This window comes from Elgaria multicarinata, chromosome 1, assembly GCF_023053635.1.
Source record: "Elgaria multicarinata webbii isolate HBS135686 ecotype San Diego chromosome 1, rElgMul1.1.pri, whole genome shotgun sequence".
NCBI classification, from domain to species: Eukaryota; Metazoa; Chordata; class Lepidosauria; order Squamata; family Anguidae; genus Elgaria; species Elgaria multicarinata.
Window position 1 is genome coordinate 84,069,523 of NC_086171.1, and position 19,345 is coordinate 84,088,867.

At 39.1% G+C, this 19,345-nt stretch overlaps 1 protein-coding gene across 1 annotated transcript in view; it reads left to right on the forward strand.

Moving 5' to 3' along the window:
• The window catches only part of GALNT1 (polypeptide N-acetylgalactosaminyltransferase 1), a 63,003-nt gene that overhangs the window by 40,864 nt on the left and 2,794 nt on the right, over positions 1-19,345 (forward strand). Inside the window, exons 4-11 of the mRNA XM_063131189.1 lie at positions 3,862-4,028; positions 6,578-6,785; positions 8,325-8,495; positions 11,724-11,841; positions 12,930-13,110; positions 14,875-15,014; positions 16,782-16,880; positions 17,941-18,075. Coding sequence (XP_062987259.1) covers positions 3,862-4,028; positions 6,578-6,785; positions 8,325-8,495; positions 11,724-11,841; positions 12,930-13,110; positions 14,875-15,014; positions 16,782-16,880; positions 17,941-18,075 — 1,219 coding nt within the window. The remainder of the gene's footprint in view (positions 1-3,861; positions 4,029-6,577; positions 6,786-8,324; positions 8,496-11,723; positions 11,842-12,929; positions 13,111-14,874; positions 15,015-16,781; positions 16,881-17,940; positions 18,076-19,345) is intronic.

A 19,345-nucleotide genomic window follows, 5' to 3' on the forward strand; every position in this document is an offset into this window, starting at 1 on the left:
GCCGAATAGAGAGGAATCAGTACCACTCACAATTTGGAAGCTATACTTCTATTAATGCAGCCCAAAATAGCATTTGCTTTTTTTGCAGCCACATAACACTATTGGCTCATATTCAGCTTGTGATCTACAACAATTCCAAGATCCTTCTCGTTTGTAGTATTGCTGGTTATATTAGTAACCTATATTATCACCTATTGAGATAAGAGGCTTCCTCTTCCCTATATCTAAGTTATCAAATTTAGCAATGCAGTATGACACATAATAATCCATCTCAGCCAATAAGAAAAAAAATAATCAAGGGGAGTTATCTCTAATACTAGCAGTAAAGGGATCAAAGTACATAGTTCTCAAATCTGAATACAAATGGAATTTCAGAAAAATGTGAGCCAAATCCTCTAACTTGTGGCAATATCTATACAACTTTGTTGGCTACTATAGTGCCCCTTAAGCTCCCTTAACTGTAAGGTGTTTAATCTGCACTTAGGTAAGAACCATTGAAAGCCATGTGGGCAGATAAAAGACAAATATGGGGGCAATTTCCTAGGAAGGGCTGTAAAATCTTTATACAGCATGTTGGAACAACCCTTGGCCACTAGCTCAATAGTAATCTGAACATCCAGGACAACAAGATGTCTTAAAACCTTCACAAGGGTGTCCTCAAAGCTCCCTGCAATCAGGTAGCCAATTGAAAAGTCCAGTATAGTGTAGAAATAATTTTAAAGATTTTGGATGTTCTAATGCCAGTAAAATAAGAGAGCCCTGTTTAAATATGACCTTAAGTAAAAAAAAAATAGACTCCTTCTAACTAAGGTTCCCACTGAACAGTAGTCTGACTAATTTTGGACAATTGCTTTGGGGGGTGGATCTAGGAACACCCTGGTCTCTAGACAGGAATTGTTCCAATTCCAGGGCCACGATATCTGAGTGAGCTCACATGGTACCCCATACAAGTGCTGGGACAATAATTGCATATCATATAGCTCAGCAGGGATGTCACAAGCTTCCACCTGCAGTGGCTTTCAAATGAGTGGATCAGGACCCAGAATGTCCTGAACTTTCTTTACCTCAGGAAACATTTCAGGAACTTGAGGCTGAGGATGGCTCAACGCTCCCTAGTATTTGTGAAAGGCTATATACGTTCAGTTTGTTCAGCCTTTCATAAATGAAGTAAAATTTAAGCGCAGAGACTGACTCCTGTTCAGGAAATAGATGCTTTGAGAATCTGAAGAAAATGTAAGGCACTTTCTTTTTTAGAGCACGGTTCTTCTGCAAAGACAGATTTCTAGCTTCACTTGTAGACCTATATATATATACCTGCTGAACTCAGCATCACACATGTAGTCCATTTTTCAGTTAGGGTTTTGTTTCTTGCCTAATCATTTCAAATGTTTGGAAGGATTCAAAACTGAGTGAGTGTTTTGAATCCTTCCAAACTGTTTGAATCCTTCCAAACTGAGTGAGTGTGAGCATGTATGGGCTTGTGAGTGTGGCCATTCCTTGATACTGATTTCCACATGGTTTTTGCTGTGACTTGCATGAGCTTAAAAATAACCATTGAAATGTTACCAATAGAAATCAAATGTGACACCACCCATAATCTCTTGCATCATAATCAGATTATTCCGTCACATCCACTGGTGTCCCCCCAAATAGCAGTAGTCATTATATTTAAGGCTCACTGCTGTTTCCATAACAAAAGTTCAAGCAGCTTCTTGAGAGTAAGGTGAACCTGATGTTTCCTCCCAGCCCTGGAGCTGCAGAAGGATGCAGAAACCTGCAATTTGTTTTGGCTCACTGCCTGCTGGATGGTCTGAGCTTAGACCACAGAGCAAGCTGACACACCTCTGCTAACCTTCATCAGCACTAAGCTACAGAGGGGAGGCCGATGTGTGGGCTTGTTTCTGTACCTGCTGGGCGTTCCAAGCACTGAGCCAAAGAAGCCTCTGCCCCTCTCAGAGCTGGGCAAGGGTGGGGTTTTGTTTTTATATTGGGAGGAATCCCTCATCTCCTCAGTTCCAAACTTGTAGCAGAGGGCAGGAGATTTTCCTCACCTTGCACTGTATTTCAGACAGGCAGCATGAAGACAGATGCATACTCCTTTGGGGAAGGGTCTTACTCTGTCAAACACCAGTTTTTAGTTGGCCACCAAGGTTACCCCAGGTTTGTGGACTCCCTGTTTGTGTGAATGTAAATAGACTTGTGCAGAAGTTTTGAAAGAGTTAAAAAAAACCACCACCTTGCTATTTCTGTTGTATAAACCATGTATAGATGTTTTGCTCAAAAACTAATTATAGCACTAAACGATTATAAGCACCAACTGCTATACACAACGTCCTGCGTAAAACATTTATGCATGGGTTTGAATCTGTTCCCACCAACTGGTGATGTGTATACTGTACCATCTAGTCCCAGAATGTATACACTTTCACAAGAAACCCTATACATTTCAGTTAAAACATTATGTATAGTTACTTTGTCCCAAGCGCATATGGTCATGCTTTGCAGCATGCCAGCATCTCTATTATTATTATTACTACTACTTACTACTACTATTTAAAGTCTTAAAACAAAAATCAGGCAGAACATGGAGCCTGGCAGGTACCAATAGAGGTTCACTGGTGCCCATGGTCACCATGTTGGAGACCCTAGCATTAGTGTGGCTGGCACAAGAACTTGCTTGTATATGGTAGCTACTAACTTCTGGAGGCATAGAGTGTTGTTTGCCTCTGTGAGTATGTGTGGGTTATCCCACTCATGTTACTTTTGGGGTGTGTGTGCCTAGGCCTATAGAAATTGCCACAGTTTTAATCACGTTTCCAAATACATCTCACCTATAAAGTCTTTAATCACTGGCACCATAATAAACCCTTTATACTAAAAGAAACACAGTAGCCGGGTTCTTATAGTGTAGGCACTTGTGAAAGCAACTACAGAAGCTACAGAAGTAGATATGGTTACATAGCATTGATCTATAGGCACAGAAAACTGCAAAAGTAATTGTGCTGAAGGGCAGTATCCAATCTTGTCCATCTAAACATGAGGCCCACTGATGCTTCCGTCCTGTGCACAGCAAGCCATGTCACTTCTGTTACACAAGCAGCCCCCACCACTTGCACAACAGCCGTTTAGCCCATATGGAGGCAAGCACTAAAATGAGCGGAAACAGTCATTTCTCTAAGGAGTCAGGTCAGCAGAGCTCCCTAGGAAATCACTATAAGTATATCAGAAGATAATTATGCAACGAATGTGAACCTTTGCTCTTGAAATATACGGTTATTCTGGATAATGTCAAGAATACAATAACATCAACAATTGGAAAGAATGTTAGAAGTCAACGCTGCTGGCCTCTTGCTACAGATTGTACTGCACTTTCTGGGATGTGAGGGGTATGCTGCTTCCTTCTAAAGTTTCTAGGCATATCTTAGAACTAACTACACTCCCCCCCCCCCAAAACAAACCTTTGCGTAGGATTTTGTTGAAGCTTCCACTCCGTTCTACCTTTATTCCTTGGATTTTATATAGTTTACCTCCATTAGCAATAATACCTAGTAGCAAAAAATACTCTGAATATGTATATGGAGGAAATCAGTGTAGAATCAGCCTTCCCCAACCTGGTGCCCTCCCAATGTATAATATAATGCACAGTAGATGTCTGAGTAGCTACCGCATGATACCTTCTGGTTGTTGATAAGATCAGGATGTTCTTTTTTCAGCCATTTATTTTTGCCACCAGTAAAAAATGACATGCTATTTCATTTCAAATGAATTTTTATGTACTGGTTAAAATTAAGCTTAATTCAAATGTAATCTAGTAGTATAGAATGCATTTATTATTCCTTTGCTTCCTTTGTATATTTTTAGGTGTAAGACAAAGGTATATCCAGATAACCTTCCTACAACAAGTGTTGTCATTGTCTTTCACAATGAAGCGTGGAGTACTCTCTTGCGAACTGTTCACAGTGTCATAAACCGGTCTCCGCGACACATGCTGGAAGAAATTATTCTTGTAGATGATGCTAGCGAAAGAGGTAAGAGCTTAGCATTGATTGCATCAGGTGCCATTTGTTTGCTGGGCACATTGGCAGAGTTGTAGGGCTGCTTCATACAAACTTCATTTGCTACATGGACGTAATTTCTGTGTAGAAGAGACACGTATATACTACTGGGCAACCAATGTGCCTTCTGACTTTGGTACCAGAAACAGGAATCAATTTCTGGATAAATATATACATGGACAGATTTTAAAACTGTTTCAATTTTAGTATCATTAAGCAAGGGTGTTCCATAGTCAGTTTGAGGTTCTAATGCAGTCTCCTTGTAAATTTGATTATTATCTATGCTTGTTGATGCTATTAAAAAAAACCCACCACCTCACTCATACCTGCATTCATTTTTAAAAAAATTTAATGGATCCCTTGAAGCTGCTCATTAGGAGCATTTGTTTAAACATTCCATAGAATGCATATTTGAAATACAGATTACTCTTCGTGTACTAAGCTAAGTCAGTCCCTCAAACAGTCTAGGTACCCTTAATGCTCAAACATGCATGGAATGGTTATTCATTAAATAATGTCTGTTAAATCTCTAAGGGTGCGATCCTACACATGTTTATACAGGAAAATAGTCCTACAGTTCCCAGAATTCCCCTGCCAGCCATGCTGCTATTGAGGAATGACAGGAGTTGTAGGACATTTTTTTCTGCTTAAACAAGTTTAGGATTGTGCCCTTAATCAGTATTTAGTTGGATTTTACTGACGTTTTTATAAGTAAAGCGCATCCACACCCTGTTCTACATTTGAGATTGCAGTGAACTTCTAAGAGAAGTCTTTCACCTCTATGTAGAATTAATGATTAGTTCATTGAAGTAGTGTTGGAACAAGAGCTTCTGTGCAAGGTCTGCTTTTTAAAGAATAAAACCCCTTATGTTTTCTAAGTTTGGCATTAAATAATAAAAGTAGAAATGTTGTGCACCTGCCTCTTTTCCAGTTTTATGTTGCACATTAATCATAATTTTCCTTGAAACATCTATAACTGACATGGATTTTTTCAATAAAAATAATTTTGAAGCTTTATCAAGCTGAAGGTTTATAGGCAGCAAATACAGACTTTATTCACATGCTTGTTACATATTCTGGGTTGCACATAGACATCATATTTGGAATGGATCCATTGAAATCAATAGGACTTAAGTTCATCATGAGTAGAAAATTCATTTCATTTCAGTGGGCATTGCTAAATATGACTAAGTCTTGACCCAACCCATTGTTTGTAAAAAGAAAATCAGACTTCTACAAAAAATAATTTCCTAAGCTGGAAGGAGTGGGTTGGATACATGCAATTGGCTAGGCAGGAGTGGACTCACCCACTCCATCTCCATACAGTAGCCCTCCAGCCCCCTGAAAATACTACACAGAGGGTCAGGTGACCCTGTTGAATGTAGTGAGCTGTGAAGGGGGAACCCCCCAAAACTTGGCAGAAGCACCTTCCATGAATGGAGTCCTTTCCATCAATGGAAGGCCAGACCCAGTGAGTTTCAAATTCTAGCATTAGGTGGTAGAGCTGAATAAAGCAAACTTTGCCTGAGGCAGGCTTTGTATCTGCTGTTGTCGTGTTCCCAACAAACTTAATTTTCACACTCTTCATACTGAAAAGAGAAATGTTAAAAAAAAACACCAAGTTTTCCTGTGAACATAATTTAAAAGTGTTAATTTTTCATTTCGAAGAAATGTCGTGATTAATTGAGGTTTTTTGATAACTAGTGGAAAAAAATCAGCCAGGGCCAAAGAAGCAACAGGTAAAAGAGAATGCAAGCTAGTTCTATGTTAAAATCTGTAACATTATTATTGTTATTTTATTTTTACAGAGTAGGAGAGAATATGCTGAGATATCTGAGTGTTGAACAAAAACTAAGCTACTTCATTTGGCTTTCATGGGCTCTGAAGCTCAAGTGGTTGTGAAGTATGGGACACAGTCTAGCTAAAGTGAAGTAGTTTTAAGTGTATTTCAGTGAAAGAGTTCTAATTATGTATTTAGTGTTCCTGTTAAAATCAATAGATCTTAAAAGTACTTCTCTTCTGCTGGATCACGTCCAGGTTAATTCATTAATGATGACAATATTGCCTGTCTAATCTTTACTATAAGTAACAGTAGTAACTCTACAAATGGCAGTGTAAAGGATATGTTAGCAATGACATGCACAAATTAATTTAAGTACAGCTGTCAAAAATTGATCTTATCTTTAGAACTTGAATGTTGACAGCTGCAATCCTATGCATATTACGTCAGAATAAGCCCCACTGAATGCAGTGGGATTAACTTCTAAATAAGCATGTATAAGTTTGCATCAAGTAGTTCTTGGAAGCTTATGGGAGAAGCCCTTGTCTCCTGTATGGTATGGAAAATTGCAATACTGAAACTGACAATACATTAGCGTTATTGTATGGTTATCTGAATTGTCCTGTCCTTCTGTCTGCTCCATTTCAGAGCTCATTTAGACTGGTGCCAATTTTTTGAAGAGTAAGTACACATAGAATGAATGTTGCATGCAGGCTACCATTTATTTGCCCATGTTTTTCAGACTTCTTGAAGAGACCTTTGGAGAACTATGTGAAAAAGTTAAGAGTACCAGTTTATGTGATTCGAATGGAGCAGCGTTCCGGTCTGATTAGAGCCAGATTGAAAGGCGCTGCCGCTTCTAAAGGCCAAGTCATCACCTTTTTAGATGCTCATTGTGAATGCACAGTAGGATGGCTTGAACCTCTGTTAGCGCGGATAAAAGCCGACAGGTGGTTATTTTATAAACATGTTAAAGGTTAATATTTCATAATTTAGCTAAACTGTTTTTCTAAAACATAGTTGGCATCCTTGGAAGCAATCGGTAAACCTTGAAATCCCTTAATATTTGATAGTTGTAGTAGAAGAGTGCTTACAAAAGGATTAATTAAAGACAAGAACTTGGCTGTCTTCAATTGTATTAAGCGTATATAATCGAAATATAGAATTAGGAAGTGTCAGACAGCCTGCCACACCCCATTAATAGTGTTGTGAGCTGTATGATGCCCTTGCCTATGTAGAAATGGAGCAACATATTCTCTTAGGAACAAAGGAAGCTGCCTAACATGTCAGACCACTGGTCCAGCAGTGGCTTTCTAGTGGCTTTTTAGATGCTCGTTGTGATTTCAGATAGGAGTCTTTACCCATCCTACCTGAAGGTGTCAGTAATTAAATCTGGAACATTTTCTATGCAAAACATATGCTCTGTTACTAAGCTACATATACCTCTTCTGGATATATATATATCCTCTTTAGTGAAATAACATGTTTAATATAGCTACCTTGAATTGTAATGCTATAGTTTGCTTGTATCCCATTTGTCTCCATAAAATACGTAATGTACAAATTTTAAAACACATTTACAATAGATTTGAATCTCAGTAAAGTATGTGTTAAAATTATTTGCCTCAGAAGCACTCTTAACTGTGTAGGCATAAAATATTTGGTTGGTAAATGATTGTTCCAATTTTGTTGAGCATAGCAGAGATGTTAGGCTGTAGTATTGTATTTCACATAGCTGGAATGACTGATGGTTTGCTTTGCTCCTCATAAACCTCCAATGAGAGCATCTTTTAAAGTTTTTAATGGATCAACTGTGGTATGCAGTTAATGTGATCCAGTCAGAGGAAAAACAACAACAATCCTCATTGAGGTAAATTAAATTAGTGAGAACTCCGTGCTTAGCATTGGGTGGGTTATGATAATCTAGTGATTTTAAAGATGCATGTTACCTTGAGATATTAGATTTAAGACTGACCCTTGAATATTGTTTAGGTCTATAACTTGTATAACTAGGATTATCAAGTAATTTATTCAGAACACTATGAAGGGAAAGAAAGTCTGATGCACACAACAATGGATGAGTCTTCGTTGTACGTTTGCTATTTGTTTAGAATCCACAAATAGAGATGTTCCATGGTTCACTTCCATAGAGCAGTAGATGAGCCTTGAATCTGATCCGGTGTGACATTTCATTTTAAAGGGACAAATGTGCATTGTCCTCCTTCTGCCAATATAATGTAAACCTGGAAGACACAAAGGGTGTGCACTAACGTATAGTACAGTCTTGTGCATATTTACTCAGATGTAAATCCCGCTAAGTTCAATGGTGTGTGTTCATGGGAAAATGTGCATACAATTGCAATGTTAGTGAGTTGCTCTTGTGTGGTGCTCATAGGTGCATGTAACGATGGCTGCTCTCCTGTGCTGTACAATTCAGTATATTGTTCTTATCTTTATCCTGTAACAATGTATGCTGTTTCTTTCTTTAGGAGAACAGTAGTTTGTCCTATCATTGATGTAATCAGTGATGATACATTTGAATATATGGCAGGATCTGATATGACTTATGGTGGATTCAATTGGAAGTTGAATTTCCGATGGTATCCTGTTCCTCAGAGAGAAATGGACCGAAGGAAAGGTGACAGAACTCTTCCAGTCAGGTAAGAGAAACTGATCATTATAATTTGGATACTCGTCATGCACATCCAACTTGTTATGGCTGATACTAATTTCTAAGTTACTAGGAACAGTGAGGAAATGCAATATATAATCAGCAACAATTAACTGGAAAGAGGACACAGTAAATTAAGGAATATCTTGGAAAGCTTGCTGAAACAAGATGATCTTACAGGCCCTTACTAAGTGCTTGCAGTGTTGAACATTGGGATTCAACTTCCACAGAGGATTAGTATATTGTGTTACCTATGCTGCAGTGTGCTTCCTGAGTGAAATGAGAAGTCGAAGGTCAGGTACTTGTGATATCAGCTGCCTCCACGGCATTTCTGAATACACATAGAGACATTCTTTCCGTTTATTTTCTCACAGTGAATTAAACTGCATTTTCCTCAATTCATGTCTAGACGTGCATTTTTCAATTCCTTATTGCATTTGCATAAAGTTTCGGGAAATTGCTTTACGGTTGCTCTTTGGATGTGTTTACTGAACAGCAGCACCGCCAGTGCACCCCAGAGCACAGTAGAGCGTAAAACTAAGCTTACAATATGTCATGGGAGTCTGCTGTTCAAAACCAAAAACCCAACTGGCTTTTTGCATCCTAGCCAAGTTAACATATTAATATTGTACAGCTAACATATTAATGTTCGGGAAGAAGTTGATTTACTGAAAGGGAAGTTAGATTTACCCTGAAAATATATGATTTTTGAGACAGCAAAGAGTGAAACAACTGTGTTAAACATATCAGCCTTTTCCCATCTTTACTCCCTGCTCCTACCAACATGAGGCAGGATCTACAGAGCTACTTTAAGCATGTCCAATGACTGAGGCCTGTCTAGTGGGGTTTTGGCTTTGTAATATAGCATTTGTGTGGCGTGGTCTGTTTTTCAAACTACTTTTGAAAGTTCCATCTATATCCCATTTCCCCCCATTTCACTCATGTTCAAAATAGGTTCATTTCATTTATGCCAATTGGAAGATGATTGTGGTCCTGGTTGTGGGGTGGGGAGGGTGCATCAGCTTGTGCAACTCTTTGTATCAGTTTCTTGGGGAAAATATGCAAGTCATGAATGAGAGACACTGTTTTTATTAATCCCTATTAGCTATTCCTTTTCAAACACTTTAAAATAAAGTATAAGATTAACTTTAATAGTGTAGCACTCACATTTAAAGGAGGGCAAGGGTCCCCAATCATTTTGGGGTGGAATTTTGAGAGTGTTGTGGGCACTCCCACAAAACAGTTGCTTGGGGGTGGGGGTGGGTCTTGCCCTTTCGTAAAATGGCTGCCATGGTGGACGTGGCTGATCACGGAACATTCATTTCCCAGAAAGTAAACTGGTGAAGCTAAAAGAAAAATAACTTGCCCAAGACCCTAAGTACAAGGTGACTTCTGAGCTCCAAAACACAAAAACATCCTTTTGAACCCAAATTAAGATGATGACGGAGAGTGGCGCTTGCTTTTCAGCATGCCAGCCTCCCATTTTAATGACAACAATAAAAAGCTTAAGAAATAAAATAGAAATCAGGAGGGGCAGGGAGCCAGGTGGGCACAAAGAAAGCTGTCTGTGAGCGCTTTGGTGCCATAGGAGCCACATTTGAGATGTCAGCTGGTGCAATAATACTGAGTACACACTAGGCTATTACAGAGAGTAAGAGGTGAGCACAGCACCCCCCCCCCCCATTTGCTATATAGAGACACAAAACATTTTAAATGATTATTGTAATTTCCTACAACCTCCCTATAAGGTAGGTGAACGTCAATAGTGCATTGCCTAAAGCCGCCTACAGCCTCTGCATGTTTAGACAGAAAAAAAGTTCTACAACTCCCAGCATGGCTGGATGGGGAAACATGCATAGGATTGGGGCCTTAGTTGGTGGGTGGCTGAGGTGCAATTTGAAGCAGGAACATCCTGGCTTACACTTCTAGTTGCTACAACTACATCCTTCTTAAACCATAGCTACATTTTCTATCCTTAGTAGTATGGAAATGCATGATACAGTTGGTAGTGCAGATAGGTAAAATAGCCATTTCAAAAACTAATTTTCCTCCTTGCTTTCTGTCAGTTACTTGGTCAACTTTTAAATCTGCACAGCTTGATGTGTACTAGCTTCATATCCCTGAAGTTTAAAAAGAGAAAGAGATGAAACTTACTTGATTCATATGTACCTTCAGTGAAAGAGGAATTAAATGAATTCATATTGTTCCAGCTACATTATAGGTATGGTAGAGCTTAGACTAGCCTTCCCCAACCCGGTGCCCTCCAGATGTGTTGGAACTTCAACTCTCAGCAAACCACAGGGCTGGCTGGGGCATGCTGGGAGTTGTAGTTCCAACACATCTGGAGGGGTGGCTTAGAGTAATACAAGTGGGCCTGGCAAGAGAATATTGCAATGTATTTTTGCTGTACTTCTGCAAATGTCTGGGTTCCCAAGCATGCTGGTGCCTCCCCCTTATTTGCTAGTGTTCCTGTTTTGGCTCCTTTCCTGTTGGCACTTCTTCACCACCTGAGTTCCCCATTAAGAAGTGCTAAATGTCAGGTTTGAAACTTTAAAAAAACACAATTGGGGTGCTGAGCACTCAACCACAAAGACTCACACGTGAAATAGACGCAATATATTACAAATGTGGGTGATATATACAGTATTCTTACATATACAGTTCGTAAATAAGTATACAAAACACTTTCTCCTTGTTGATACCCCGCCTTAAACCTCTCCAAAAAAATCCAATGGTGCAGAAGCCTCCACCATATAGACAATAAAGAAAACAATAACAATAATAGAGTCCAATGTGTCAGCACTAAAGTCTCAATACTATGTTACCAAACAGCATATGGGAAAAATATTTTTGTAGTAGAAGTACAGAATTGTATCCCCCCCCACATTCACTAATTAGGGTGTCTAAATAAACATTCACAATTCTAGGCGTCTAAATAAACAGGTGTCCGGTACAATTCCCGTTTCGAGGAGTCTTCATCAGTTGGACGCTTGTTCAAAGAAGGAGCTGTGGCTGTATGTTTGGGGTGGAGACGTCCAACATTGTCTTGTAGTTTTCATGTTTAGATCAGCCACATAATGCTCTCACCCACATTTGTAATATATTGCGTCTACCTTATATTTCACGCGTGAGTCTTTGTGGTTGAGTGCTCAGCACCCCAATTGTGTTTTTGCTATTTTCTCACATTTGAAACTAAAACATTTTTACCTTCTCTCAGGACACCTACAATGGCAGGAGGCCTTTTTTCCATAGACAGGGACTATTTTCAAGAAATTGGGACATATGATGCTGGAATGGATATATGGGGTGGAGAAAACCTAGAGATTTCATTCAGGGTAAGTAAGCTTCCTTTTAATTCTATACATTGTATAAAAGGTACAGTCCCAGCATAAACATCTGTGTAACATTACCAGGGGACAAATGAATACATATGGTATTGGGATCCTTCAACAACTCTTTTTTTTATCGTTTGGTTTTTGGGGATAAGAGAGGGTGATAACTAGTATGTTGTCAAAGCACTCTGGAGCAGCAGGGCAATCAAGCTGCAAACCTCTGAACAAAAGCTCTTGGATCTGGTGATACACCAGTGTCTGTGTGTGTCGTCTTCCCTCTGCTATTCACACATGCTGGCAAGCTTACGTGAGACACTCACATCAGTGAGAACCAGCTACTCCCATGGGAACTGCTTAAGATAAGCTTGCAGGGAACATCTGACATTCTCAAAGCATTTCTTAATAAATCTAATCACTAGGTACAAGGCCTATATCTGACAGTGTGTACAGTTGATTGAGCAACGATTAAACTTTGGAAAGACCATCATATACTGCATCACTGGCAGGCATCCATAATATAAGGGCGCAGATCTGCATGGGTTTGACACAGGCCCTGTTCAGAAGACACTTTAAGCCATGGCTTTAACCACGGTGACTAAGGCAAAAAGCTTTATTCACCATGGTTAAAGCCATGGTTTAAGGTGTCTTCTGAACACAGTCAGGCTTTCTGGCTTAACCACCATGGTAATAAAAGCTGTGGTTTAAGGTGTCTTCAGAATGGGGCCATTGTTTATGTATTCCAAGCTGCACTCCATGCAGAACCCTAATCAGTCACGTACTGGTAAGCACACAATCTTGCTTTTTACACGCAATGTGTTTGCCTCAACAAAATGTCCTTGCTATTTAATCAGGACCCAGTGTCACATGGGTGAAGAGTCAGGCATCTGGAGAGAGTACTTCTGGATGCAGCGGTCAAGGCAGTATCCACCGGTCAAGCATGAAGCGTACATATAATTTAATTTGTATAATAGTAATACAAGCTTTCTACTCCTTTAACTTCAATGTGTGTACTCATCAGGAACTTCCCAGAACTATTTTTTTTTAAAACCAATGATACCGTTTTTTAAAAAGTTGATCTTTGACATCTTCAGATTTGGCAATGTGGAGGGACTTTGGAAATCGTGACCTGTTCACATGTTGGACATGTTTTTCGAAAAGCCACTCCTTATACTTTCCCAGGAGGCACTGGACAGATTATTAATAAAAATAATAGACGACTTGCAGAAGTTTGGATGGATGAGTTCAAGAATTTCTTCTACATAATTTCCCCAGGTGAGCAAGGTCTCTTCAGTGTAAAATCGATTCTTAAACTAATATGGTGAGCATATAAAGCAGCCTTTTCTGAGATCATTGTGTTATCTAGCCCAGAACTGCTCTTACTTCAGACAGTAGCAACAGCCACCTCCCCCAAGGTCTCAAGCAGAGGATTTTTTCCCAACTCTTCTGCCTGAGGTCCTCCAAACTGGAGATACCAGGGATTCAACCTGGGACCTTCTGTTTGCCAAGACGTGCTCTACCAGTAAGTCATGGTCCCTCTGTATTTTTGTTACTTTGTGTGCGTGTTGGGGGTGGGGAGAGCAAACGATGTTTATTAAAAGGACAAACTTGAATATGCCTATTCTTAATTGGATGCACTTTTTCTTGCATATTAGAGTTTTCCTGTCATCCCCACCTGTCCCTAACTGGCATTTTCCATATTTGGAAAATGAAAGTCTACTAGCAAATTTTTGTTGACACAGTGTCTGCCTTTCTATAGCCCACTGTAGCACTGAGTCACTCGCGAAGCTTTGGGAAGGTTCTGGTGCTTTGGAGAGAATCCTGCTTTGCCTCAGAGAGCTACAGAACTGCTCAGAAATGGCCAGATTTGACTTGCAATTTTGCCAAAACCGTGGAATCTAAATTGAATACTTTAGCTAGGACTATTTTTTCCCTTGAGTATACACTCTTGAGTACAGTGTGTACTATCCTGAGTTCATTCCATGATAACTGAGTTGACACAGGCTGGCGGGAAGCAGCATAGGCAACATTTAAAATTTGGTGCCCACATACATGTGTACACTATAGTCTTCACCTCAAAATGTCTGGTAACTGGGAAAGGATTCTCACCCTGCCTCCCATTGTTCCAGGAAGAAGCAGCGATTTATACACAGGAACATCCTTTATAAATGATATGCTTATTGTGTGTCCTGTGCTCTGGATTGGGCTAAAAAACCCAAAGTGTCACAGTTGTGTAAGTGAACTTGGATTTAGAAACATGAACAAAATTTGTCTGTTAAATAACTATTTCATCCCTTGTATTGATGAGGATAAATCTGGCTGAGAGTTTGTGCTACTTTTGAAGGGCATGTCTACAGTGCTATAGGATGTCTATCCAAATGGCATTGTTGATGAGATCTATCTAGCATGTGCTGCAAACATTCTTTGGGGAAATATTGGAATATCCCAAGTTTCAACGCAATTATGCATGTTCATTCCATGAGCTCTGTCTGAGCTGTGTTTGCGCTTGCTGAGTGGTATCAAAACGTCTATGTATACAACTTCCTACAACAATAAGCAGCTAGTAGAAAAGTACACTATTTTTACCTGCTTGGCTCTGTGCTCCTGAGTATCTTTGTGCTGATCAGGATACTTGTGCTGTTTTGAGGCCCCAGGATAGCAGCACTTCTGCATTGACAAAATTCAAAGGTTACACCAAACCTACCTGTTTGGCCACAATTTTCTTGAGATTTTTAAGCTGCTGCTACTTTAGGTTAGATTTTTAATGATAGCTCTTTAAACACATTCCATGGAAACTACTTTAGATAAAGGAAATTTGATACAGCCCTGCAATATCCAACAAAACGGCTGTTTAAAAACATATCTATATTTAATTTAAGACTTTTGTGTGATAGTGAGATATGCAGTACAAATCTTGCTTAAGAGCTCGTCCTCAAACATGTGTAAAGATGGCTCTTCTCAAGCAGTTCAAGGAATCTATTACTGTATCTATGTTTCACTAAATTTCTGTAACTAACAATATTATACAATTCTCTACAGGGGTTACAAAGGTAGATTATGGAGACATATCCTCAAGACTTGGACTAAGACACAAGCTACAGTGCAATCCTTTTTCCTGGTACCTAGAGAATGTTTATCCTGATTCTCAAATACCACGTCACTATTTCTCTTTGGGAGAGGTAAAGATTTTAAGTACAATACAGATTTGAGAATTCAGTTAACTATAGGACTTGCTTTCATGTGCCTTTAGCATTATAATAAATGTGTCACAACTGCACACCTGGGCTTTTTCAGGGGCAAAGCTTTAACGTTTGGTGCAATGGGATTAAGGCAGATTTATTTCCCCAGTGTATAATGCTGTAATTTAGGTTTATGCAGCCTTTTTTCATATTGGATCTAAATTAAGCCTCCAAAAGAAATAGTTCATATGATACCACTGATGTGGATTGTGCTTTTAGCTAATAGTTTCTAAACTTAAATTATCCCGGGCTAATACAGCCTCCCCCAACCTGGATTCCTCCACACATTTTGGACTGTCATCAGCACCAGCCAGGATGGCCAATTGTCAGGAATTCTAGGAATTGTAGTCAAAAACATCTGGAGTGCCCCAAGTTGGGGAAGGCTGGGTTAGTTAGTAATCATGTGCTTTCTTAAAGCAGGCTCCTTCCATTTATTTTCTTGATCACATTTATATATTGTACCCAAAGTGGGGAACATACAATTTTTGTATGTTTTAAATATTTTTTAAAAATAATAGACATTGGGCATTATTCAGCTGTCATTTCGTTAGCACAAATGATGTTGCGCTTGCTGAAGCTAGGTTCTGAACAATGTGTAAGTGCAACTGTGCAGGTGGTTGTTCATTATGTTTGTACAAGCTATTGTGCAACTGGTTGCACTTAACTCTTATGCAACCCGTTGTGCATTCTAGTTGTGCAGGCATCATGGACAATTGCTTGCCAACAGAAAGATTCAGCAGAAGTCGGCTAGTGCTATTTGAGGTGTTGAAATGACACGGTTGAATACTGCCCATTACTATGAACAGATTCAAAACAAAGCCATAGTAAAAGCACACTTCTTGCTAAAATCCAAATCCCTTGTGAAATAAAAATATTGGTGATGGTTTCCAAAATGGGCCATGAGCAAATATAGACTGGCCTTTCAAGGGAGTTTGTTCCATAGCTTCAGAGCCATAGCCAAAATCATTTTTCTCCTAGTAGAAATTAATCTAATCTTCCAGAAAGATAGCATTTGGAGCAGACCCTAATCAGTATTTTTTTATATAAAACCTGGGATTTCACATTTCCTAAGACAATTGTGCCCTAGATCATGTACAACTTTAAAGATCAACATTGGCACTTTGAATCAGGCTCAGACAAATTGATGACCATTGTAGACATTTCAATACTGCTGTAATATGTTCTAGTCAGCTTGAGATGCCTTGGCAATTTTAAATTGAAAAGCAGAATAGTAATCTTAAATAGCCATGCCTCAGGCTACCTGAATTGTGGGACCCTCTTTGCAATGTGGGTGTAGATGCCAATACATAATGATGGGTATAGGCATTGGTCCATCCTAAGGAAGAATTGAATGGATCAGCCCAGCCAATAGTGATTGACCTTGTATTCAGTGGGTTCAGTCCAGGATTTTCATACCTACCTTCTTTAACTTCTGGCATCCTCAATCTGATATATAGATAAATAATCTGTCTAGCGTTCAGGCCATGTTGCTCTCTGTCCCCAGCTTATGCACTATTTCTCTGCTCCTCCATTCCTGCTGTTTTTTGTATACAGTGAGGGGAGTAAAGGAGGATGGCTTAACAGGCACTTAGTAATGCAAACAGCATCCTTGCTTATAATTTCCAAGGCTGACATGCAAATTGTCTCTCTGCTGTAAATATGTATAGTAAATGGAGTGTGCTGAATGTTTTTTTGTTTTGTTTTCAGATAAGAAATGTGGAAACTAATCAATGTCTTGATAACATGGCAAGAAAAGAAAATGAAAAAGTTGGAATTTTTAACTGTCATGGAATGGGTGGCAATCAGGTAACAGTATGAACTCCTTAAAAATAAAATATTTGCGTTAGATTTGACCTATATATTATTTGATAGATCTTTGGGCAGAATCCAACACGGCGCTTACAGCCCACTGATTCCTTCCTGTCCTGCTGATTCCCTTCCGCAAGTGGTGGATCCAGCCAATTCTGTTGCGCAAGCAGGACCTACCAGTTATGCAAGGGAGATTTTACTGCAGAAACACTCGTTTCTGCACTAAATGCAGAAACACTCGTTTCTGGAAGGAGGCAGATCGGCCCAGCTCCCTTGCACAAGCTCTGCTGACCTGCCCAGAAATGAACATTTCCATTCATTTGTGTTGTACTGGAAGTGCTAAATCTCACTTGCATCAGCAGTGGGTTCTGCTTGTGCAACAGCATTGGCAGGGCAGAAGAGAATCATTGGGGATGGAAGCACCAAAAAGCCTCTTTTTACAAATATAATCAATGGTCTGTCATCTCCATGGTTGGGGTCAATAATGGAACTTCCGAAGGGCTATTTAGATATAATTTGTTTTTTAGCAAAGCACTCTTAAATTAAGCCATAGTGGTATTTTATTCCTAATTGTGTTATCATTTTAGGCTACAAACCTGTATTCACTTACCTGGGAGTAAGTGTGGCTAAATAACTGACTGACATACATAGGATTGCTCTCTTAGACTTCCTTTACATAATTCTTTTGATTTCTGTTGAACTTGGCTAGAATAATCTTAACTGTTACGAGGCAGCAAGATTGTCCTGCTGGAAGGAGATAATCCTATTTCTTTGTATAGGATTGTTCAGTAGACTTCTTACAATGGGAAATTTCCGTAGCGAACAATGGGCGTGACTGCCACTGTTTTAGAAAACCATTTTATGTGAAAAGTTTACCGCAGCCTTTCCCAAACTGGTGCCCTCCAAATGTGTTGGACTACCACTCCCAGCATGGATGCTGGGAGTAGTAGTCCAACACACCTGGAGGATACCAGGTTGGGGAAGGCTGGTTTGATTCATAGGTTTAATGTTCAGATTTATTTAATGTGATAATAACTGAATATTGTTTTCTATCAAGGTTTTCTCATACACAGCCAACAAAGAAATTCGAACAGATGATTTGTGCTTGGATGTCTCCAAACTTAATGGCCCTGTCACAATGCTCAAGTGTCACCACTTAAAAGGCAATCAGCTTTGGGAATATGATCCAGTGGTAAGTTGTCTTTATCTCTAAAACTTAAGAAATTAGAAAGTTCAATGAATGTACATATTTTTTCACATTATTTGCATTTATGGGTGCTGTGGGTTAGGAGTGGGAGGTAAAAGTAATAGTGATAAATGCTCATTATTACTTTTATCTCCCACTCCTAACTAGCAATCCACCTAAGTATATATAATGTAAAAAAAAAACTGCATTCATTGAACCTTGTAATTATATAGCCATTGCATCACAGTTTGCAATTACGTTGGAATTAAAGTTCTTTCTTGATAAAGATTTTTAGAGTTGGAGGGGAGCTGATCCTTGGAGACACTTGGTTCCTGTGTTTCATGACTTACAAAGGACACGTGGATATATAAATAATAGCTGTATCCTTCCAAATACATATGAGTAGGTACTTGAACACCCATAACATCTATTTGGAAGGATAAAGTTGTAATGTATATATGAATCCACCCATACCAGAACTGATGAATCATACTGTATTTTGAATTTGACGGTAACTTCTCTGCAGCCATTATCCAAGTTCAGGTCATTCATATGATGTGCCTCAACAGCAGGGAAGAGATGTTTATCTGGTGGAAGTGCTATAAAGATGATGCATTTCCCTAAAAGAAGTTTAGATATTTGCTGAAAGTTAATGGAACAGTTCTTACAAAGAAGTGATATGAAATGTTGAACAGCTGTGTGGCAGTTTCATCCTCCAGGGATTTTTTACAAAAGAAGTGTGGAATGCACCACCCACTCATACACACACCATTTTACTTCTCTAATCAAAACCATTTTTTAAAAAAATAATTGCGGCCGTATTTTTACCAATCAGACAATCCATTGGATCCATCAGCTTATAATTAAAGAAATTAAATTTTGTCTGGACCAAGGTAATACCTTTGTATTTTTTGCATTTTCAAGAGTGATTATATGAAGTACTAGGTGGGTTGGATTACATCTCTTCAAAACTTTATCAGGAATTAGGTTGGTCCACTTTGTCATTTTCGCTTTTATGTCAATCCCAGGTTGCGCTATTGAGCACTCAGGTTTTAGTTTGCATGGCAAGAAGGAAATAGTCAAGCTGAGGCTATTTCCTTGATTGATCAAAAATGAATGTTGCTAAGTAAATCAAGTGACAGGCCCATGCTGCATCATGGTGAAAATGTTTTTTTAAAAACATATATGTCCATCTTTAAACTGATCTACTGACAGCAACAACCATTTGATAAATTGCCCATGGGATATTTATATTAAATAGTTCTCCAGGATATTA